This window comes from Diceros bicornis, chromosome 18 (assembly GCF_020826845.1).
Source record: "Diceros bicornis minor isolate mBicDic1 chromosome 18, mDicBic1.mat.cur, whole genome shotgun sequence".
Classification (NCBI taxonomy): Eukaryota; Metazoa; Chordata; class Mammalia; order Perissodactyla; family Rhinocerotidae; genus Diceros; species Diceros bicornis.
Genome location: NC_080757.1, coordinates 60,711,073 through 60,735,099, shown reverse-complemented (window position 1 = coordinate 60,735,099; position 24,027 = coordinate 60,711,073). Strand labels below are relative to the sequence as shown.

The 24,027-nt window shown below is 51.3% G+C and overlaps 1 protein-coding gene across 2 annotated transcripts in view; it reads left to right on the top strand.

Annotated features, from left to right (window-relative positions):
• The first annotated feature begins 572 nt into the window (after positions 1-572).
• SLC38A10 (solute carrier family 38 member 10) overlaps positions 573-24,027 on the top strand; it is a 42,764-nt gene continuing 19,309 nt past the window's right edge. The window contains exons 1-10 of one of the 2 annotated variants that reach the window (XM_058561846.1): positions 574-946; positions 3,679-3,796; positions 8,941-8,986; positions 9,858-9,951; positions 10,164-10,307; positions 11,325-11,449; positions 14,088-14,190; positions 15,127-15,309; positions 18,974-19,085; positions 20,100-20,206. In XM_058561846.1, the coding sequence (XP_058417829.1) occupies positions 848-946; positions 3,679-3,796; positions 8,941-8,986; positions 9,858-9,951; positions 10,164-10,307; positions 11,325-11,449; positions 14,088-14,190; positions 15,127-15,309; positions 18,974-19,085; positions 20,100-20,206 (1,131 nt within the window). In that variant the 5' untranslated portion in view covers positions 574-847. Of the gene's footprint in view, positions 947-3,678; positions 3,797-8,940; positions 8,987-9,857; positions 9,952-10,163; positions 10,308-11,324; positions 11,450-14,087; positions 14,191-15,126; positions 15,310-18,973; positions 19,086-20,099; positions 20,207-24,027 lie in introns of both variants that reach the window. The other variant, XM_058561847.1, reaches the window with a different exon arrangement.

Genomic DNA, 24,027 nt, shown 5'->3' with positions numbered 1-24,027 from the left:
AAAGCCCTCTCCATCCTCCATTTCCATTTGTCCCATTCCCATTTGTCTCTCAAGGCCCAGTCTACAAGCCACTTCCTTTTTGAAGCCCTCCTAGATTTCGGTCCTAGGGTGTAACTGCTAAAATGAACCCTCCAAACCCAGTTCTCCAGAAGGAGCAGTGTGGCCCTTTCTCTCCTGTACTCCAATGCCCTTCCGGATGGCGGCCCTATAGTTGGGAGTCCCTGGTCTTCCAGCTCCTGCAAAGCGGGCCTCAGGAGTCCAGCACCCAGAGAGACCAGCGTGGCGCTCCAGACAGGTGATCGGCCCCCCGGCCCCGCCCCGCAGGTCCAGGCCCCTCCCCCCCGACCGGGCGCCGCCCCACCTTTATTAGTTCGCTCCCCGCCGAGGCCCGCCTCGCCTGGCCACGCCTCCGAATGGCCCCGCCCCCTGCCAGGCCCCGCCCCATCACTCCTCACCTTCCCCTCACTACCCCGCCGGCATGTCCAGGCCCGCCTCGCGTGGGTGCGCGCCCCGCCGAGCCCCGCCCCCTCGTCGTCATTTCCGGGCAGAGGAGCCCGCGGAAGGCGGAAGTGAGCGCGCTAGGGTGGCCGCGAAGCCGGGCTGAGGTATCCCTGGTTGGCACCTGGCGGCTCTTCCGGGTCTAGGCGCGGGGACACAGAGGCGGCCGGCGAGAGCCAGCGGAGGACGAAGCCATGAGGCGGCCGCAGAGCCTGGCGGAGTCTGGAGGTTGACTGCCCCCACCGTCTTCCCGCCTTCTCCAGGCAGCTACCCGTACCCCTCAGGGTCTCGCGCCCCGCCGTCGTCCCGGCGCCTCGGACCCGGGCGCCCGGGCCCTAGACCCTGCGCTATGACTGCGGCCGCCGCCTCCAACTGGGGCCTGATCACCAACATAGTGAACAGCATAGTAGGGGTCAGTGTCCTCACCATGCCCTTCTGCTTCAAACAGGTGAGTCCAGCGGGCAGCGGCCGCCGCCCTCGCTGCCCGGCTCGCCCGGCGCACAGCGTCTGCTCCCCGGGCCGGGCGGAACCAGCGGGTGGAGGCGCGGGTCCGCCGCCGGGGGTCTGCAGGGGAGACCCGAGGACCCCCTGGAAGGCCGGCGGCTCCGCACGATTCCCGACTCCAGACCCGGGCGCGAGGTGCGCAGAGAAAAGTGCCCTTCCGAAGACGGAAAGTGACTGCAGGGTTCAGTGTTGTTTTCTTATTATTACTATTTAACCCCCGACCCGGCTGCACTGTCTGCAGAAGCACGCGACTCAAGCCCTGGGACTGGGTCGGGGCGCTGGTGACAAAGTGATCATGAAATTCGCCAGATTGGATCTGCATTAGGATCTGCGCGGCTCACCGTGTGCATATGTCACCCCAATTGAAAAATCTGAGATATTAAAGGTTTGGTGTCGTGCCAACATTAAATACCGCCTGGAAGAAAGTCACGCTTCTGAGATGTGGATTCGTTAGGCTTCTGTTTAAATGGTCCACAAATAAACCGGCTTTCGGTACTTTAAAAAAGGGAGGTTGATGGAATTATCAAATTGGTAACTTCTTTCCTAAAAGTGAACTTGTCAGCTTCCGGTTGCTGTTCCCCCGCCCCGTGGGCAGGAGCTGCCACCGGAGAACTGGCTCCCTTGAGGGGGATTGGGGGGGGACGCTGGGGCAGGGCAGGTGGCCGTAAGGCTGCAAAGACCAGTCTTACATGGTGAAACCAAGTAGATAGAAAAATGAAAATAAGATGGACATTTCGGAAACTGACAATGGGCACCAGTAGTTTAATTTTAGATTAACAGACACTTTTCATTTTTCATATTTAGCGTCTTTTGGATAAAAATAGCAAAAAAAAATTTTTTAATCTTAGAATTTTCACTCCCTCACATAGAGCCCTCCAGCCCCTGGATGAGAATGCGTTTAGGGTTCCCGTCTGAGTCGTTGATCTGACTTGGTTGGTGAGCATGTCGGCGGGAGGACAGGGACCCTGCTGGCAATTATGAGAGGCCACGCGAGCTGCTTGTAGAGCCCCCGGGGCAACATCTGTATCTGGGCATTGCAAATCCCAGCGAGCGCGGCCGCTTCTGGGTACTTCGGTAAGGACTACGTGTCCCAGGGTGCATTGCGGCTGGCTTGGCACAGAACTGCATCCTGGAATGTGTAGTTCGCCGGTTGTGCATCTGAGAGTCCCACGCTGCCGTCCCAGATGCTCATCTGGGAAGTGCCACCGCGGCAGGGCTGTGGTGTGGACGCCTGTGAAATGTGCTTTCAGGCCCGGGGATTCGACTGTCCGCAGACTGAGTGTCTGCTGTGTGGGCACGAGGCCCCTGCCAGAGCATTTAAACAGGGGCCGCACCGACTTGCCCGGGAAGAGCTTCGTGGTGGAGGCCCGCGTGCAAGCAGAGAACTGGAAGCAGTTCACCCTGTCCCGAGGGCCTGGCAGAGATGGGACGGCCACTCCCGCGTGGACTCAGCATCTAATCCACGGGAAGCCCGTCTGCTAGAGCACAGCATGAGGCCAATGGGCAATTTGGGGATGTGTGTTTTTAGTGTCTGGCAGCCATGTCGTTTAAAAAAAGTTTCGGTTTTGGGTTTTTTGTTTGTTTGGTTTTAGTAATTTTGGTAGTTAAGGAAAATGCTCACATTTTATTGAAGTATAACATGCATACAGAAAAGCACACACATTTGAGGTATACTTTTGATGAGTTTTCACAAAGTCAACAAACGCATGTAACCAGCTCCCACATTAAGGAGCACAGCATTGCCACAGCCCTCCAGTCCCTGCCTTCATCCCAAAGGGTCCACATCCCAGCTCTAGCCCCATAGATTGGTGTTTCCTGATTTTTAACTTGGTGTAAATGGAGTCATACTGTATGTGTATGTGTTTCGTGTTTCGTGTCTGGGTATTCGTTGTGTGGACGTGCTACAATGTACTTATTCTTTTTGTTGGCACACATGCAATTTCCCATTTAGAGCTCTTATGAACACATATGCACAGGCTCTGACCACACATATGCATTTCTGTGGGGTATTTACCTTTGAGGAGAATACCTGGATCCTACGATATGTGCACGTTCAGCTCTAATAGAAACTAGTAGGACATTTGGGTTGTTTCTTCAGTTTTGGGATTATGGATAAACCTGCTATAAACATTGGCATGCAGGTTTTTGCATGAACACATGTTTTCATTTCTCTTGGGTAAATACCTAGGAGTGCAATTGCTGGGTCAGATGGTGAGTGTCTGTTTAACTTATTAGAAAGGCATAAATGTCATTTTTAATCTCTTCCTTCCGGAATGTGTTCACTTGTAGCTGTTGATACAAGTGGCTAAAAGGTGGTACCCTGTAGGGTGCATGCAGAGATCTAGGGAGACTAGCTGTTGGCAGCACCCTGCTGTTCACAGGACTCTTGGAAGGACCAGGAGGGAAGTGGTGTTCCTGCTGCTCTTTCAGGATCAGGCACATGTTTAAGGCCCTGGGACAAAGCGTGTGGCCACCACATCCAGGAAATTGGTCCCTTTCAATGCTAGGAATTGTCACCCTTAGGCAGGGCAGTGAGGCAGAGCTGGGCCATGTGTCCACAAGAGGCAGGGAAGTGGGGAGGGCTGTCTTAAGCCACACACATGCTGGTCAGTGTGTGAGGTACAGACACCCGAGTGGTTTATTTTGTCAACTTCTCATTTTCTTTCAACTCTCTAGTGTGGCATCGTCCTGGGGGCCCTGCTCTTGGTTTTCTGTTCGTGGATGACACACCAGTCCTGCATGTTCTTGGTGAAATCTGCCAGCCTGAGCAAACGGAGAACCTACGCTGGCCTGGGTGAGAATGTCGGCTCTCGAGGAGGCGGCTGGACATCTCTAGCAGCCTCTTTAGAAGGGCAGCGTCCTAGGTCTGGGGGCTGGGGCCTTAACTCCATTGTTTATTTACTTTTTTTCCACTTTATTCTTAAAGAATTCCTTGACCAGCAGGGTTTTTTTCTTGTTGTAAAACTTAATGCAATTTTTAGAAAATGTTAATATAAACGTGTGCTTCAAAATTGAGGAGATACTTGGTCTCCTGTCTCCCCTTTAAGCACATGCACACAGAGAGTCTCCCGTTCCACATTTGGGTAGAATCAGCAGCTCCCCCTGCTTGCTGTCCCCTCCTCCTGAGTACCCAGAGCCCTTGGAGCCGCCCGATGGGGGCCTTGCTGCACTTCCCCTGCTTTGAATGCTGTGGCAGAGACTGTCCTGGGCCAGGCTTGTAGCTGGGGTCAAGTCACCCATCCCCCGGCAGCCTTCTGTGTTTCCTGACGCTGTTGGTTGCAGTTTTGTTTCCGTTCGTTCTTTCTTGCTTCCTTTGATTTGGACTGAGGGAGAGGAGGCTGTGCCTTCAGCTTCCTTTCAGTTTGGATCTTTCCTAGGCAGCGTGGCTCTGAGGACAGGGTCCCTCACTTGCCTGCCGCCCTCAGGCTGCTGTGTGAAGATGGCATTCCCTCTGCCTGCCTCGGGACCTTTCAGCTCTCTGCGTGGGTGTTGAAATACCAACACGTGTTCTCAGGAGCTGGTCCTGTGTGGGTCTAGGGAGAATTCCTGGCCTCCGGGTGAAAGCCCCCAAACCCCCAGCTAGTGTGTGGCCGCGATGCAGTCCGCCTGAGGAGGGCCTGGCGAGGCCCTCAGTTCACAGCTCTGGTGGCAGAGAGGAGGTGGTGAGAGGAAACGGCGTGCAGAGTTGCAGGGGCCAAACAAAATAAACCCATCTGCAGGATCCACGCGGGGGCTTCTGGCCACATCGCCTTGGGTTTCCTTCCAGTCTGTCTGTTTGGCATTGGCACTGACACACTAGCATTGTTCTGACCTCAGGACTGAAGGGGTGCTTCCTTCTCTTTCCTTTCCAGTGAGAAGGGTGCTGTCAGGCTCTTTTACTGTTGTCGGAGTCCCTTGAGGAAGCGAGATTGACCAGCTGTACTTGACCCACGGGGAGGCGACCTAATTCAGCTTGATGAATTGTGCTCCGAGCAGCCCCTTCCTCTGTGGGTGGGCCGTGGCCTTCAGGGTCTCTGTAGCAGACACCCCATGAAGTGCTTGGCTGTGACCCTAGAGTGGGGAGGCCATGGGTTTTGACAGCTGTCTGATTCTTCTTAGAAAGTCCCTGAGAAGGCAAACCGGTTTGGCTAGATGTGAACAACTGAAAGAAAATTGCCCCATGGACAGACGCCCTTCTACATGGCTGCCGGGTCAAGAGCTGCCAGGGTCCTACCTTTCACTGCTTGGCTGACTGCAGCCAGTTCTAACTGCTAGGAGCAAAAGAGATTTGAAACCACTGGCTGTCTCCCGTTGTGTCTTTGGTACCAAATGAGATGGCTCAGCTGTGTGAGCTCCCAGAGCCCCCCAGGGCCCAGGCTGCAGCCTTAGCTGCCCTTTGTCCTGGCTCTATCTTGGCACCATCTCTCAGAAATGGAGAGACCCACCACTTGGAAAGGAGCCCTAGACAGGAGGAGATGAGAATCTTTCTCGGACCCCATGGGTCAGCAGCCCGCCCACACCTGGGCTGTCTCCTGCTGCTTGCATGCAGAGACCTACCAAAAGGGCCTCTCTCCCCATCTTCTGCCTTCTCCTGGGTGAGAGATGCCACTGTGAGCTTGTGCTGCAGCCAGAGTGGGTGGCCCAAGAGGAGAGCTCCCCTTGCATCCCACTGCCACCAGGCGGGGACAGACAGCCTTCGTCAGCAGACCCCTCCAACGTGTGTCATCTCCTGGATCTGTGGGCATTGGGCAGCTGTGGGCAAGGAGATGGACAGATGGCCTTCATCCAGACCTGGAGACAGTGCAGGGGAGGGTGCGGAAATTCCCGGAGTGGCAGGCATAGCTTGAACAAATAGCCTGTTTAAACTGCACTCGCTCCACAAGGGTGGGCGGTTTTCTCCGAGTGATGCCATGCTGAGCCTCGAGTTTGAGCTTGCAGCGGGGTGTCAGTTTGGTTACCCACTGGCGGTGATCACATGCTGGCCCCTCTGCCATGGCCAATGTGGAGGCATCTGCTGGAAAATGAACTTTGCCAGTCTGGGGAGTTACAGCACCCGTGGATTTTTTGTTGGTGTTATTTGTGTGTTTTTGTGGTGTTTTGTTTGCTGCTTGTGGGCTATTTTTTGTGAATTTTATCCACTTCTTACCTGCTGCTCCCTCACCCTGCGTGTCCTACTTTCACATAGACTTTTCTAAACCCCATTTTTAGAAAGTATACAGATATGCCAGCTACTCAGCCTCCTTTAGTGGTCTTGCCCCCCATGAGGCTGCTGTGAGCCCCACACCCTGCACTGTCGAGAGTGTGGCTCTGCGTTCTCAGGTATGAGCAGTGGATGCTTCCAGTGCTGTGTCTATGATCCTGTTGTCCGATTGTCCAGGTTTCTGTGGCCCTGGTCAGCCTGCCACCCACCCCTGGGCCCGGGATGGGGCCTGCAGAGGGCCTGTCCAGCCAGTTTTCTCCCTGCCTGTCCTTGGACGTCTGACCTGCACATGTGGATACTTGGCTTGGGAAATGAGGGCTCTAAAAGCAAGCTTTCTGACACCTGGGCGTTTTACACCCTCCCTGCCCTCGTTTACCCGCCTCCGGGGCTGGCTGGGTTGAGCTCGCCCCTCGCCTTGATCAGCATGCACCCCCATCTCTGCCCTGATGCTGCTGGGTGTCGGCAAGCAGGAGACTTTGGGCGGCGGGTAGAGAGCGTGGGGGTGGGGCCGCAGTCCTGCACTGAACGTGGTGGGCTGAGGGTCAGCTCTGCATCCACGCAGCTGCAGAGCCATGGGCCAGGCTGTGGCCCTGGGAGGAGAAGCTGACCCAGCGTTTCAGGGCCCAGGGCAGCTGCTGCCTAGCATCCCCGGGGAAAGACATGGGGCAGTCAGGTGGGAAAGACTGGAGAGCCCCTCCTGACGCCAGTCCCGGCCCGCACAGGACAACAGTCTAACTGCTTAGACCAGTGTCGGGGCCGCGCTTGCTCCTCGTCCCAATGACGCCCAGCCTGTTAGCTGCAGAGTGCCCATCACAGATGGAGGAAGAAGGCCTGAGCTAGGGCTGTCTGGTCCACATTGAGGTGTGCTTGCTCAGAAACCATTCTCGCAGACGCCTCCCAGCCTCACGGGGCTGGTCTGGCACTGTGGTTCCACCCTAGAGGGGCAGGAAGGCAGTCCTGGGCCCCTTCCACCCTCCCGGTGCCATGCCAGGCGGGAGGCTAAGGGGTGGGGGGCTACCGGGCATTTGTATTTGAGACTCAGGGTTAGAGCTTGTTGAGGGATCGACACTTGAAATGGTGTGTGTGTGTGTCGGGGGGTATGTTTGTGGGGTGATGTGGTGTGTGTGGTGTGTGCTTGTGGGGGAGTGTGTGTGAGCCTGGCCCAGGTGAAGAAAGTGGGGAGAGCGAGGAGGCTGGAACACCAGGCCCTCAGTGCAGGCAGCACCTTGGGGGCAGCCCCGTTGGGATATTGTCCTGGGAACCATTTGAGTCTTTCTGGCTGAAGAGTGCCACCTCCCGACTTGTCCTCTGACCTCCTAGAGTGCCTTCCATTTCCTCTCTGTCCGGGATGCAGGTATGTTCAGGATGGCGGGGTGCTCTGAGCATTTGAAATATGCTGTAGATGCTCAGCTTACCTTTGGAGAAGGAAAAGGAATGGGATAGCCCGGAGTGCAGCCACCTCCACGTTCGGGGCACTGGGTTTTTGTGTTGTGTCCATGGGCCTGCTGCCCAACCACTGTCATTGAGAGGGTTGGAGGGCCTCTTTTTGGTGACAGCATGGCCTTGGGCTGCCATCTGCTGTCTGGAGTTCTTAGTTTGGAAATTCTCAGCTTGACCTTGATCAGCATGCTATGCAAGGATCTGTCTCAGATTCAGATTGCTCTGTGATACAAATGGGCATTATTAGATGAACCTGAGATGCGAGTCACCGTCCAGTAGTCAGACAAGCCAGGGAACACCGGAGTGACCCCCATGGCGGAAGCCTTTGTGTCTCATGGGCCGTCTGCCCGTTCATAGCTGGTGTAGCCTGAGTCGGATGCCAGGCTCTCTAGGTTTTGGCCACGCTGTGCCTCTTCCTAAGTAATATGAAAATGACAATGAGTGTCTTTCGGACTCATTCACACCAACTGCCTGCTGGCTTCCTGCTTTCCAAATCTCCTCTGAGGGCCCTGGCCCCGTGTGAGGGAGGAACAAGGGGCAGGAAGCTGGAGCCGTCCTGTCACATGCACCTGTCCTGGGAGACCGCAACTTCCCTCTGCCCTTGTCTGGCTGGACTTTGGTGGGGGACACAGGGGTTACTGGACCCCTGTTAGGTCTGGGAGGGGCCTTGCTGAGTCGGCTCTTAATCTCTTATCTGCTAGAAGCAATTCTGTTGTCAGGAAGGAAGGATGGGTGCCTCCTCTCTGCTGTAGGACGTGCTGTTCACCAGTGTGGCGGTTCCTTGATTGTCTACCTTGAAAGAGAGCAGGCCCGAGAGCGCTTGTCCCCTCCTGTCCTGAAGTGCTACACTTGAAAGCATTCTCTAAATTTTCTTCTGAAATCACAAAGAGTGAACCCTTAGCCAAATCCCTTTGGTGCGGGCTGTGAAAACTGGGTGTGCTGGGCTGGCGCTGTGCGAGCCCTCCAGGGCACCTCTCAGCTCTGGCCCAGATGGGTGCCCGTGTAGGCCCAGCCTCTGCTCCCGGCCGGCCTCCTCCACGGCTGCCATGCGGGGAAACTGCTACTTCCTGGAGATGGTTCTTTTTTTTTTTTTTTTTTGAGTGAAAAAAACCAACTTGCCTGTGTCTTTCCCTTACTTTGTTCTTGTTTTCTGTGGTTTTCATTTGTTGATGCTAGATCTGAGACCAAAATAAAAAAAATCCCCTCCTGCCCATGAAACTCCAGAGCAGTGGATTTTTGTCAGATTGCCCTTCACAACGTTCCCTGATGTCTTCTCACGCTGTTGGGTTGAGCACTAATTCTTCTTTCTTTTGCACTAGCGTTGCACGCCTACGGAAAAGCAGGGAAGATGCTGGTGGAGACCAGGTAGATGGTGCAACTGTGCTTGGTATTATTCTCTCTATTCTTCACCTGTAGCTAAAGAGAAACTAGAGGATTGCTACAAAAGGAATGATATGTTTCAGATGTGGATTAGATTATAATTTATAATATGTTTCTGAAGAGTTACTTACTAAATAGTTGAAAGTTCAATTTATTGTAAGCCTAAAATGATTAGTGTCGAGATTGAAAGGCTTATTTGTCTTACTAAGAAAAATATAAAAATGGAAAACTTGAGGAACACAGCAAAATAGCATTCCCTCCGTTGTAATCTCTCAGCACTGTTCCCGAAACTTGTATGCACCACCCCCACTGACGCTATTGCATAAAGGTGGCATTAAATTGGAATGTCATGTTTTTCTCCCTTTGGAGTAAAATTTTATGAGATGAAAAAATTGCTGGGAAATTGCACTTTTGGGCTTCTAAATTAAGTAATCGTAAATTCAAAAGAACGACCCTTTTTGAAAGCAGTTGGTTGTTCTTTTAACTTGTCTTAACATCACAGTGCATTTTAGTAGCACCTGAAAGAACTTTTAGAACCTCCTGTGGAGAGAAGAGTATAGTATCACATAAAGAAAAGTTTAGTGTTATTCAGTATTCATTCCAAGTAAAATAGCGAACTCCACGAAACATACCTGAGTCCGGTAAACTGTTGAACGTTCAAAATCGCATCCAGCCTTTGGGTCGCCGTGTGTCAGCAGTGATCCCACGGGGATGGGGCTCGGTGTCCGGGGCTTCCTCCCGGGACCACAGACAAGGCCTGAGGTGGATACTTGGCTAAGGGGGCCAGCCTTGATCGTGATAGACAGTGGACTCCTGTTAAAATGCCGTTTCAAACCCAGGACTTTTTTCTCTGTAGCATGATCGGGCTGATGCTGGGAACTTGTGCTGCCTTCTACGTTGTGATTGGCGACTTGGGGTCCAACTTCTTTGCTCGGCTGTTTGGGTTTCAGGTAAGGACATTTTCAAGCCTCTGGTCTTTTGGAACACTCGTGGCTGCCTGTATGGCACCTCAGTGTGACCTTTCTGTTAAGTCCACATCTCAGATCAGCATTGTCATTAGGGGAAGGTTCCTTATGCCCTGGGGTGCATTCTGGGCGTGCAGGTTGGAGGCATGGGGTTTACTAGGGTGATGCCTGCCCAGCATGCACTCGGCTCCCTCCAGGTGACCGGCACCTTCCGTGTGCTCCTGCTCTTCGTGGTGTCCCTGTGCATTGTGCTCCCACTCAGCCTGCAGAGGAACATGATGGCCTCCATCCAGTCCTTCAGCGCCATGGCCCTCATCTTCTACACCGTCTTCATGTTTGTGGTGAGTGTTGGGCACTCACGGATGTGGTCTGGCTGCCAACTGTGTCCTGGGTATGACAGGAAAGTGGCTAAAAGCCTGGCAAGTGATGTTAGAATGTATCTGTATGAGCCCCGGTGGACAGACGGGGCCGCCTGGACTCAGATGCTGTCGACAGCAGGAGAAGGGAGGGCTCCAGGGCAGGGGCCCGTGACCGGTTCTCTGGGAAATGAAAGTGCGGACAGTCCTCATTTTACAGAAAGACTTTTTATGTAGGATTTGTGACCAGGAGTCATGATGCCAGCATTTCGTCACAAGGGGGCAATTTGTTTTCTAAATGAATGTTTATAACCGACTAGACGGGAGGATCCAGTGTGGAGTTGATGCTCAGGACGTTCATTTCTTGCTGAGTGCTTGGGGGCCTCCCACTGGGAGCCCCCTGGGACCTGAGGCCCCGGACCTGCCCATCCACTGGGATGGTCAGCAATGATCATTCCTGAGGGAACGGAACCTGGAAATCTTTGCAATAGGTTTTCCTTGGCAGGCTGAGCACTGGGTGGGGCCAGCCCGGTGATGGTTACCCCTGCACTCCAGACAGCCCCATCCTCACTGGGTTTGTCTTTTAAAACATGTCTGTGTGGGACCGGGGAAGGACCTGCCCAGTTTGGGGGGACTGTCCTGTCACCTGAGGCAGCTGGGGTGGGCACAGTGGGCGGGCCTCGCTGCTTCCTGTCTGCGCTAAGTGGCCCCTGCCTGGGTAGCTGCCCCCGAAGGCCGGGAAAGCCCCAAGGCCAGTGCTTCTCCTGGCAGTGCCCGGCCAGGTCGTGGCACAGCAGAGGCAGTGAGCCTGGGAAGGTGTGGGACCCCCAGCCCCTCCAGCTGGCAGCACCAGGCTGCCCTGCAGCAGAGCCCATGGCCGAGATGTGGAGCGGGCGAGCTGCGCGCCCTCCTCCCGCCTCTTGCCCTGCCTGAGGCCCAGGGTCCTGAGTGCCAGCTGTGTTTGCTGACTGGTCCTTGAGCTCTCTGTCTTCTCTTGTGCAGATTGTGCTTTCCTCTCTCAAGCACGGCCTCTTTGGGGGGCAGTGGCTGCAGCGGGTCAGCTACATCCGCTGGGAGGGCATCTTCCGCTGCATCCCCATCTTTGGCATGTCTTTTGCCTGCCAGTCGTAAGTACTGCCTGCTCCCAGGGGGGCCCCGAGCGCGAGTGTGTTTCATGCGGGAGTGTGTTTCATGTGGTGGAGGCACGGTGCAGGGAGACGAGAATCATTCATTTTGTTTAACTGGATGATGCAGCCCATGGAAGAGTCATGTCTTGTTTAGCTGTGACCTTTCCCCCTCCAAGTTGAAGGAGATAGCTATGTTTTCATGGAGAGAGAAATTGACTTGATTCCTGAGATGTGCTGCCGGCACTGCTGGTGAGAGCGCCCAGTTTGCCAAATCGCCCGCGAGAAGAGCTGGCTGAGGGAATGCAGAACAGCCCCAAACCATCTGATTCACAGAGTCCCGAGCGCTTTGCCAGGATTTAGCTGTTCGTGTGAGAATATTTCAAAGAAATTGCACAAACATTGACTTGAGACTGCCACTGGGACGCTTTCAGAGGCCTGTGTGTGTGCGCGCGTGTGCGTGTGCCTTCTCTCTGGCACTCGGAGCCCTGTAAATGCAGATCAGGCTATTTCCAAAATTCCAGCAGCATTACCTTTGCCACCAAAATGACAAGAGCCAGTGATTTGTGCCCGGTCAAAACGGTAACCCACTCAAGAGAGGCGTAAATCCGTCAGGGACAGGAAAAGACCATCAGTGTACCAGGGGCTGGCAGAGCAGGCCCCCTCGTAGCTCTAGTGGGCATAGATGGTGCCAATCGTAAACTAATGTGACAGATAAATTTGTTCGTCTGTTGTGTTTACACCCACATGTGAGATCCAGATCCTCATTTCCCTCTTACCATCTCTCTTGACAGCTCGGTTTCCACCAGAACATGCTCCACTCTTGCTGTGTAGTGTCCCCATTATAATCGGTGAAGGAAGTTCTGCTCTTTTACCTCGTACCTAGTTACCCACTATCCTTTTCGTCTGTGAGTTGCTTTTTTAAAAATAGATCCATGGTTGGGGCCAGCCCGGTGGCGCAAGCAGTTAAATGCGCGCACTCCGCTGCGGCGGCCCGGGGTTTGCCGGTTCGGATCCCGGGCGCACACCGACGCACCGCTTGGCAAACCATGCTGTGGCATCCCATATAAAGTAGAGGAAGATGGGCATGGATGTTAGCCCAGGGCCAGTCTTCCTCAGCAAAAAGAAGAGGATTGGCAGATGTTAGCTCAGGGCTCATCTTCCTCGCAAAAAAAACAAAACAAAACAAAACAGATCCATGGTTGGGGTTTTTTGGTGGTAGCCACGTAGAAGCCAGCGCACATCTATTGGGTTTGGTTCTTAGGTCAAATTATAGGTTCCAGAAGGGTTGTGAGCACACGTCTTGTTCTGCTGCTCACAGAGGTGCATTGGGCCTGCAGATACGCCCACATTCTCCTCATGAGCAGCTGGCGAGGGGTCGACAGAGTTGTACAGCCCGTTGGTGGACCTCCCCATCCCAGGGCACCCTGTATTGGAGCACATGCAGGGCAGGGCTCCTGCCTGCCCTTGCTAGGTGACCACCAGGCCCCGTCTGTGTGACTGGTCTCCTCGTTGCAGGGGTGGGCCAGGCCTCTGCTTTGCCTTCTCTGTCTGGCCCTCTGGTCTTACTTCATGGTAAATGAGTACTTTCTGATGCAGAAGCACCAGGCCCTGTGGCCTCAAGGAGCGGCCTCCAGAGCACTGAGCACGGAGGGGCTTGGGTCTGTGCAGTGGGGCAGGCAAAGAGCGAGTCTGGGGCTGCACAGAGAAAGCTCTGCCTGACTTAGGTAAACTGAGTCATGGGGCCCGCTTAGCGAGATGGGTGGTCTACAAATGCTCTATGGTCACCGTGGGGGTCTATGGCTCCTGCCATCAGGGGTCCCTGGGGTGTGGGCAGGATTGGAGGGGGGCCAGCGCCTCAGCCTTTCCACACTTGTCCACCCCGCGTGCTGGGCATAGCCCACTCCCCATGCTACCTGAAGCTCCTGGGGCAGAGACTTATGGTGTGTACTGGCAGTTGGGGTGAAGACCCTGTCCTGGGATACAATGCTGCTCCCACAAGCTGACGCTCACTGGTGTGGACCCCACTCCTAGCTGAGGAGCTGGTCGGCACCCACACGTTTGTGCTGTTTCCCCTGCAGGTCCTCTGCCACCTCCCTGGGCTGCATGGGCATGTGGCCACCTGGCACCTTCCATTCGGGCCCAGGGGAGGGCAGCTGTCCATGGGCAACCTCTGCCCTCTGGCAATGGCGGCAGAGATGGCTGCAGACTGTCTCCTGTCCATGTCAGCTTTGACCGCCCACGCTGAGGTGCTGAGATAGGCGGGCAGCCTGGCCGGCTTCTGTTTGTTTAACTTTCCATTCTTTTGACAGCGATGCTCTGAACTGCTTCCTGCTTCTCCTGTAAACATGGGCTGCTTCAGCCCAGTGCAGTGCTCCCTGGAGCGGTCACATTCCCGCTTCAGTGAGATAAGTGGTCTTTCATTCTGTGGCACTTGTGAAATGTTTGAGTGCGTACTGCTGCACTCTGCCGTCTGTTGGACTGCAAAATCTTGGCCTCAGTGCTGAGTTACCATGGTGGCCAGTGTGGTGGGAAGGAAGGTGTCAGAGACTGTTGGCTGGGGACCTGGAAACTAGCACAGCGGGTGGAGGATGTGTCTCTCTCTGGAATCTGCTTTGTGAAGTGGATTGTTTTTATACAGCCAGGTTCTGCCCACCTACGACAGCCTGGATGAGCCGTCAGTGAAAACCATGAGCTCCATATTTGCCTCCTCCCTCAACGTGGTCACTACTTTCTACGTCACGGTAGGACCCTTTCACACCCTGCTCTCCCCGCCTATGTCATAGGAGGCAGTGCCCGGCGTGATGCTGCCTCCCTCCAGCTCCTTACAGTGCCCCAGGAATGGACTGAGCCCTTGACTCCGTATAGGCCTACCCTTCCCTTCTTTCCCATCCCAGTGCTCAGTGCCCGAGGTTAGCTTGCTCCTCAAGTCAGCTCCAGGCTGACCCATGAGCCCGATTCTGCCCTACATCCCAGGAGGAGCACGGGCGCCTCAGCACAGGGCTGCCCCCAGGTCGCGCTCACTGGGAGCCTCTTCTTCTGGCCTCTCCAAGACCTTTGCTGATTCACTATAGAAAGAGGGTGTGTCTCTTACGGGGGGTGGAAAGTGTGGTAGCAGAGGAGGATGAGTGCAAGTCCCAGCCCACAGGTGCAATTACAGCTCATGTCTTGATAGAATTTTCTTCCAGTCTTCTTAATGCTCCTGTTTGTTAGTGTTTTTACATTGCAAGTAAAATTAGAAATACACTAAGATTATAGCTTGTTTCTCTGAACTTCATGGTTTCAGCATTCTTGTCAGTTTTTACAAATGGTCTGTGCACATTGTCGTCGACACTGTGTCTCAGTACACAGGGAACCACAGCTTACCCCATGGTTCTCTAGTTCGGATTGTGAAACCAGATTGAGGTCGACCCCTCTGTATGTGGGTTCGTGGGGCGTTCTGGCTCCTTCCTTTTCATGCAGGGAGCTCCATTTTCTTGGTGCCCTGTTGTCCTCGTGAAAAGCCGTTATCAGACTCTCACCTGTAGGCATTTATCCTTCTACTCATCAGGAAATTTTATAAGAGAGGAGTCTCACGGGGCTTTGGTCTTGCTGAAGCTGCTTGGGAAGTGGCTCGCAGGCTGTTCGCAGGGGAGGGTGCGGCCCCACCACACGTGCCCTCTGCTCTTGTCGTCCCACAGGTGGGGTTTTTTGGCTATGTGAGCTTCACTGAGGCCATCGTGGGCAATGTGCTGATGCACTTCCCCTCCAACCTGGTGACCGAGATGATCCGAGTGGGCTTCATGATGTCGGTGGCCGTGGGCTTCCCCATGATGATCCTGCCGTGCAGACAGGCCTTGAACACGCTGCTTTTCGAGCAGCAGGTAAGGTTCTCGAGGCCCTTCAGATGCCGTTTTGCTGTGATCCCAGTTATATTTTCTTCTCTTGGCTTTTGCTAGTTCTTTATCTTCCTGGGCTGTGGTAGGTAGAGCTTTTTCTAATAAACAACAAAAAAGCTTCAGCTAAAGTGAAATCTCTTAATAGGGTTTTTTTTTTTTAAACCAACTTTGGGGAAAAGAGACAGCACCAGAACAGACAGGGATCGATTCAGATGGGAGACGTGGGCTCAGGCCAGTGTCCACACAGGTTAGGCCTGTCTCCTGTGACTTCCCAGCTACGCTACTGTTTCCCCAAATCAGAGACGTAGCTGGAAATTGGGGGCTTTCTTCAAAGCGGTCCTGTTGGGGGAGGAGTGGGTGGGAATGTGGAGGAGCCAGGTCCACAGATGAGCACTGGGGTCAGTGTGCTATTCTCTTTATGTTTGTGTAACTGAAAATTTTAGCAATTTGACAACAGACGTCTGAGCTATAAGAGGCTGAGTTTCATTCACTGTCGTGTGTGCAGGCACAGCACTGTGTGGTCCTTTATGGAAAGTTTTCAAATGTACAAGGTAGAACCAGAATCCCCTGGCTCTCTAACTGTTCCCGAGCTAACAACAGAAAGCACACGTGGACTAGTGCATGCCCAAGGACGCCAGTCTTGGGAGCCCACGGACCCGTGGCTTTTCTCTATAGTGGTGTCTTGTGTCCCCAGCCTGAGGTCCTTGAGCCTGGTCTGTGGCATCAGCCAGGACTCCTGGTGGGCACACAAGTTGCACTGAAACTGCTTAGGCCATGGCATGGGGGAGAGGTTGTGGTCCCAGAGACTCCAGGGGAGAGTCCAACAGCCAGACAGGAGGGCAGGCCGCCTGGGCCTCTGGAACAGCTGGAACAGTGCTCACTATCCATGGTGGCCAGCGCGTGGTTCAGGCAGCTTCCTGAGGATTCTGCCACCAGAGACAGCACCTGACAGCAGAGGCTAAGCCCTGAAGCACTGGCTGCCCTCCCTCCTCCAGTTTGCCCCCTCACCCCCGGTAGCGGTTCAGGTACCTGGGCGCCAAGCGAGGCATGATTTAGCACTTTGTCCATTGGGGGGCTATGGCAGGGCCAGCTCCTACGGCCTTGGGGTCCTCCTTGGTGGCCAGGCCCCACCTCAGCCCTGTGGGGTTAAGCCTTGCTGACTGCCATCTTTCACTATTTGATGCAAACATATACTTTATACCTGAAAAGCCTTTGTGTTTCTGTACATAAGACATTTTTATCATTTTTTTAATTAAAAAATCAATAGTGGCATTACAGGAAATGTTGAACTAAGAAAGAAAATTCACTTCCCTTCATCCTTGCGCAGACGGCTGGGCATTTGTGTACGTCTCTATTCCTTTTGCTGTGTTTTCTCTCGGCTTCTGTTGATGTTGCCGTAGAAACCCACAGAGTCTCTGCACCCTTGCTCTTTCACCTCTTGTCAGATGCTCTGGTTGTTGCTGGTCTTTCACTCTTGACCGCTCACAGGTAACTCTCTCACGACCTCCTCCATGCACGTTGCTTCCCTCCTTCTTCCTCTCCTCTGGAGAATTTCTTGGGTAGATTTCTATTGCAGGGGTTCCTGGGTCAAAAGGTATAGACCTAACACCCTTCCTCACTAGACCGTGTACAAGTTATCATCCTAAGGTCGACCAGAAATTCTGGCTCCAGCTCCCTCAGTCTGTCCTAAGAAAGCTGCCTGTGTAAAAGTCTATTCTGGAAATTGGGTCCTTTGAAATTCTAGTTCTGGAAGGCTCTGAAGCCTCCTCACTTGAGTGGTGTTTTCCTAGCTCAGGCATTATAATTACGGTGATTATCCTGTGTGCCTGGCACTGCTCTAGAAGCTTCACTCTTATCACCTCATTTGGTCCTCACCACAGCCTGATGACGAGAAGCTTCTAGTATCCTCATGTTGACAGATGAGGAAACCAAGGCACGGAGGTGAAGTAACTTTGGGTTTGGTTATACCACGTTGTATCCTTCTCCTCTTCTCCTTCCTGGACTGCGTGTCACACGCCTACTGGAGATGAGGATGGCACAGCCAAACTCGTCCGTGTGGAAGAGTGTGTGTGTGTAGGTGAGGGCGTCCTGCTGCACTCTGAAACCTGCAGGGATGTCACTATGGAGCTGTGTCTGGGTTCTATTTTCTGTACTACATGGCACTTTTTTTTTTTTTTTTTTTTATTGATGTTTTAATGGTTTCTAACATTGTGAAATTTTGGGTTGTACATTTTTGTTTGTCCATCACCCCATATATGACTCCCTTCACCCCTTGTGCCCACCCCCCACCCCCACTGCCCGGGTAACCACAGTCCAGTTTTCTCTGTCCATGTGTTGGTTTATATTCCACATATGAGTGAGATCATACAGTGTTTGTCTTTCTCTTTCTGGCTTATTTCACTTAACATAATACGCTCCAGGCCCATCCATGTTGTTGCAAATGGGACGATTTTGTCTTTTTTTATGGCTGAGTAGTATTCCATTGTATATATATACCACATTTTCTTAATCCAATCGTCAGTCGAGGGACACTTAGGTTGCTTCCACTTCTGGGCTATGGTGAATAATGCTGCAATGAACATAGGGGTGCATAAGCCTCTTTGGATTGTTGATTTCAGGTGCGTTGGATAGATTCCCAGTAGTGGGATGGCTGGATCATAGGGCATCTCTATTTTTAATTCTTTGAGGAATCTCCATACCGTTTTCCATAGAGGCTGCACCAATTTGCATTCCCACCAGCTGTGTATGAGGGTTCCTGTTTCTCCACATCCTCTCCAACATTTGTTGTTTTTTGTCTTGGTGATTATAGCCATTCTAACGGGCGTGAGGTGGTATCTTAGTGTTGTTTTGATTTGCATTTCCCTGATGATTAGTGATGTTGAGCATCTTTTCATGTGCCTATTGGCCATCTGTATATCTTCCTTAGAGAAGTGTCTGTTCATTTCCTCTGCCCATTTTTTGATCGGGTTGTTTGTTTTTTTGTTGTTCAGTTGTGTGAGTTCTTTATATATTATGGAGATCAACCCCTTGTCAGATGTATGTTTTGCAAATATTCTCTCCCAGCTGGTTGGTTGTTTGTTCATCTTGATTCTGGTTTCATTTGTCTTATAAAAGCTCTTTAATCTGATAAAGTCCCACTTGTTTATTTTTTCTTTAGTTTCCCTAGTCTGGGTAGGCATGTCATCCGAAAAGATTCCTTTAAAACCAATGTCAAATAGTGTGTTGCCTATATTTTCTTCTATGAGTTTTATAGTTTCAGGTCTCACCTTCAGGTCTTTGATCCATTTTGAGTTAATTTTTGTGAATGGCGATAGCACATGGTCTACATGGCACTTTTTAAAATCTCTCTCATGGCCTTGCTCTAAAAGGAAAACGGAAGACTTAGTACTAACATTTCAAAACGAAGTTGTAAAATGTACATTCCTTACCTGATCTGAGGAGCAGCCTGTGCCTTCCTGGACTCTGGAGGATTTGGGTTGCAGGTTCACATTAAAGTTGCTCAGCCAAATCTGATTGTGATGGGAGCCCTCACCTCCCTGCCTCCCAGCCACACCTGCCTGGGGGTTGGTAGAGCCCCTTAAGGACTTGCTTACAATAGAGTAGTAGAGGAAATCAGTCATTTCAAAACCTTTTTGTTTTTTTCATGTAGCAAAAAGATGGAACCTTTGCCGCTGGAGGCTACATGCCCCCTCTGCGGTTTAAAGTGCTCACTCTCTCAATTGTGTTTGGAACCATGGTTGGTGGAATCCTGATCCCAAACGGTAAGTAGGGCTGCTCCGGGGACTGGTTTCCTGCTGGCTCTTTCCTCCCCCTGTTCCTGCCCATCCTTGCCGTTACACTTAGGGACCCAGGGGCATCCCTGCCTCGAGTCTTGGTGTTCAACCAAGACACCCAGAATCTTACTACCATCCTCTCTGATCTCCTAAGAAAGTCTAGAGACTCTCACGTGATTTTTTCTTTGGTGCTCTGAGAATGGCATAGGACAAAACGTAGCAGCTTGATGGAACCACAAACACACATGAAGGCTGAGCAGTTGACACCTGGGCAGAGACTCCAATGCAGGGACACAGGCCTGATTTGTGAAATTAGTGTTTATAAAGCAGCTCCTTCCTTACTGTTGACTCCTGCTTGTGTTGACACATCGTCAAGGGAAAAAGTGAGGGCCCTGAGCAGGATTTATGTCCTACTCCCAGCAGACAGACAAAGCTTATTGTTATCAGATACTGAGTGGAACCTGCATGTGCCCTCTCCAGGTAACAACCCAGAGGCCCCACACTTCAGGCTCCTGGCTTCTACACACGTCCTAGGACAGGTCCTGCTCAGCCACTCACTGAGCAGCAGGTGGGGTGATGTAAGATGAGCCATCCAAGTAGCCCTCCCGGATGCCCAAGGCCCAGATGCTGCAGAGGAGTCAGAGCAGCAGTGGGCTCTCTCTGTGCTGGGCTCCACAGGAAGACACTTGCTCCTACTGCCTTATTTAGGCTCATACAACTAAGGGCGGGAGTGGTGTTAGCCCCATTTCACTGGCGAGGAACCTGAGGCACAGAGAGGAGGGAACTTGCCCAAGACTCCATAGTGGGAAAGGAGCAGCCCCAAGTCCCCACAGAGCCCGCAGTGTCCTCTGTCCGTGATGTCAGCTAGGAGACCCCTAAGTGTCCTTGTGGGCACAGAAGGGTGTGCCTCTGCTCCTCACTGGTGTTCCAGAGGCATGACTAGATAAGGCATGCCAGGCTCGCTCCTGGCGCTCACTCCTTCCTGTCGCTTCTTGTTCCCAGTGGAGACAATCCTGGGCCTCACCGGTGCGACGATGGGAAGCCTCATCTGCTTCATCTGCCCAGCTCTGATCTATAAGAAAATCCACAAGAACGCCCTTTCCTCCCAGGTGAGTGCTGCTCAGCACCTCTCGGCCCCACCCGGACCTGGTCTGGGGTTGGGGAGAAGAGGATGTGGGGTTCTCAGATGGGTTCCATGAACCAGTTACTAGTTTCTCAGCACAAAGGTACTTGGTCCCGTAGGTCTGGGAAACATGGGGTTAAGCCACAGTGAGCAGTCTTTGCACTGCTGGGCCACGCCGAGCCAAGCCGCCACCACTGTGTGTAGGGAGGTTCCCAGGGGGCTTGGTGTGTGGTGTCACACCAACTTATCTGAGTGTCAGATACTGAACAGCTTTTCCCCATGTGGATGTCTTTGTGGTGACTGGATTATCCGTGTGTGGACTGCACACTCCATGCTCTTCCGCCATCACCATTCCTGCTTGAGGCCACCCCCATTACCTCACTGGGGTCTGTCTCTGGGGGAGTCACCTCTCCAGTCTGTTGCTGTTACAGACAAAACTACGACGAATATCTGTGCACACAAGCATTCCGATATATTCGAGAATGTATCTGTAGGAAGCTTTTAAAAATTAAAAACAGGGGCTGGCCTGGTGGCACAAGTGGTTAAGTGTGCACGCTCCACCGCGGTGGCCCGGGGTTCGCCAGTTCGGATCCCAGGCACACACTGACACACTGCTTGTCAAAAAAACCATGCTGTGGCGGCGTCCCATGTAAAGTGGAGGAAGATGGGCATGGATGTTAACCCAGGGCCAGTCTTACTCAGTAAAAAGAGGAGGATTGGCAGATGTTAGCTCAGGGCCGATCTTCCTCACAAAGGAAAATAAATAAATAAATAAATAAATAAAAACTTAAAAACAAAGGGTGTGAGCATGTGTAACTGCGTGGCTTTCGCCAAGTGCCTGTGTCAAGGTCAGCCACTGTCGCTCCACAGCCGAGCACGGGCCTCTTTCCCTTCATCAGACGGAGGGCGGGAAGTCTCAGCTTCCCAGGAGCGACGTCAAATGTCTCTAAATGTGTGGAGAAGCCCCTGTGTTTCCTTTTCTGGGAACTCTGCCTGCTTTTTGCTCACCTTTTATGGACTTCTTGAGCTTTTTCTTATTGATATAATTTGGTAAATTTCTTAGCGGTATGGTATACATTCAGCAAAGCACATAATTCTCATGTACAGCTTGGCAAGTGTTTGCTGAGTGAACCCAGCCATGGAAGCACTGTCCAGGGCAGATATAGAACATTCCAGCACCCAAAGCTTCCCTGGGGCACCTCGCAGGCTTTCCTCCCCAAAGGTCACTGCTCATCTGCCTACTAACGTTTTGGAATAATTTTGCCTGTCTTTCGAGTTGGCATAAAGGGAGTCTTATGATATGTATTGTTGTGTGTCTGACCTCCTTACCCAGCATCACATCTGAGTTCACCGTTGTTACTGTGGGGCAGGCAGTCTGTGCCTCGCTGCTGTGTGATGTTCCACTGTGTGACTCTGCCACAGTTCACTCAGAGTGGGCCGTGTCCTGTGTGGGGCTGCTCCACACGCTTCTCCTGGTGCACGTGTGCGCACTTCATTGGTTATTCACTTAGGTGGGGAATCGTTGGGTCCTGGGTTTATGTCCATCCAGCTTTAGTAGATTTTGCCAAACTTTTTCCAGTTATCCAAAGTGGTCCTCAGGTACCATATTAGAATTCCAGTTGCTTTTACATCTACTGTCCCTTCTACAAATTCTAGCCCTTCCGCCAGGTGTTTAGTAGTACCTCACTTGGGTTTTAGTTTGCGATTTCCAGATCACTAATGATGCTGAGTGCCTTTCCATGTGCTGATAGTTGTGGGGGGGTCTTCCATGGTGAAGGCCTTGAAGTCTTGCCCACTTGTTATCTATTGGGTTGTCTGTCTTTTTCTTACTGATTTGTGGAATTTTTTATTTTATTTTTTTTTTTTATTTTTTGGTGAGGAAGATTCTCCCTGAGCTAATATCTGTTGCCAATCTTCCTCTTTTTTTTTTTTTTTGCTGAGGAAGATTAGCCCTGAGCTAACATGTGTGCCAACTTTCGTCTATTTTGTACGTGGGTTGCCGCCACAGCATGGCTGATGAGTGTGAGGTCCACGCCTGGGATCTGAACCTGTGAACTTGGGCTGCTGAAGCAGAGCGTGCAGAATTTAACCACTACACCATGGGGCCAGCCCTGTGGAAGTTTTTAGAAGATTCTAGATATATCTTTCTTCAGAAATATGTATTGCAAATGTTTTTTCTCACTCTTGGCTTCCTTTTTACTTTCTTAATGACACCTTTTGATCAACAGATGTTCTTAATTTTAGTGTAGTTCAGTTTATTGATCTTTTTCTTTTGCTGGGTGCTTTTTATGTACTATTTAAGAAATTTTTGTTTATCCCAAGGTCTTGAAGATAGTCTCCTGTGTTACATTGTAGAAGCTTTTTATTTTACCTTTCACATTTAGTTCTGTGTTCCACCTGGACGTGATAGTGTGAGGTGGGGGTGAGGCTGTGTTCTCTCTATGGCTCTCTAGTTGATCAGCACCCTCCTTTTCCCACAGCACTGCAGCGGCAACGTTGTCATCAGTCACCTGTGTACGAGGGACTCTTCTGTCACTGGTCTGTCGGTCTCTCCTTGTATCAGCGCTGCCCTGTTGCGATTGCTGTGGCTTTCTAAGGAGTCTTGATGTCAGGCAGTAAAAGTCTTCCAACTTTACTCTTCTTCAGGATGATCTTTGCTAGTGTTGGCCCTTTGCATTTCCAACTAAATTTTAGAATGGGCTTGTCAGCTTCCTCCAGAACAGCCTGTTGGCTTTTGATTGGGGTTGCACCACAAACTACAGATTGCAGAATTGGATCATCATTCAATTCACAACACTTTCTAATTTCCATTGTTATTTTTTTCTTTCATTCATGGCTTTTTTAGATTTTCAAACTTTTGGGGATTTCCTAGTAATCTCTTTTATTGATTTCAAGCATAATCCCAATGTGGTTGGAGAACACACACCAAAGAATTTCAGTCCTTGGACGTTTCTTGAGACTTGCTTTGTGGCCTAGCTTATGGTCTACTCTGGTGGATGTTCAGTGGCTATGTAGTCTGCAGTTGTTGAATGCAGTGTCCAATATTTGGTTAGGTCAAGTTTACTAACTGTGATTTTCAGATTTTATATATTTTTACTGACTTTTTAATCTTTTCATTTATCATTATGAGAAAGGAATGATAATTTCCACTATAATTATAGGTTTGTTTATTTCTCCTATCAATTTTTGCTTTTTATTTTGAAGCTATGTTATTAGGAGCATATAGATTTAAGATTGTTATATCTTGTTAAACTGAACCTTTTTCTTGTGAAATGCCCCCTTTTTAGTCTTTGGGGGTGTTAGTCTCCTTGAAGTCAGCCTTGTCTGATATAATGTAGCTAACCTAGCTTTGTTTGGGGTTTATATTTGCACAATGTAGTTTTCTTCATCTTTTCTCTTTTGATCTCTCTATGCCTTTATATTTAAGATGTGTCTTGGCATAATAGCATATAGTTGGGTTTTGTTTTGTTTTGTTTTTATCCAGTCTGTTAATAGAAGTATTTAAAACTATTTACAGTTAATGTAATTACTGATTTTGGAGGGATTAAGGCTTCCATCTTACCCTTTGTTTTTTATTTGTCCCATCTGTTTTTTTTTTCTTGCTACCTTTTGTACATATCAAGCATTTTAAGTATTTATTCTTTATTCCTCAATTAGCTGGTGTTGTACGTTTCTGTTCTTTTCTTCTAGTGGTTATACAAGGCAGTTTAATATGGATCCTTGGCTTATTAGAGGACTGTAAATTTGTTTTTTTTTACCACTTCCCAGACAAGGCAAGTATCCCACAATATTTTAATTCCATTTACC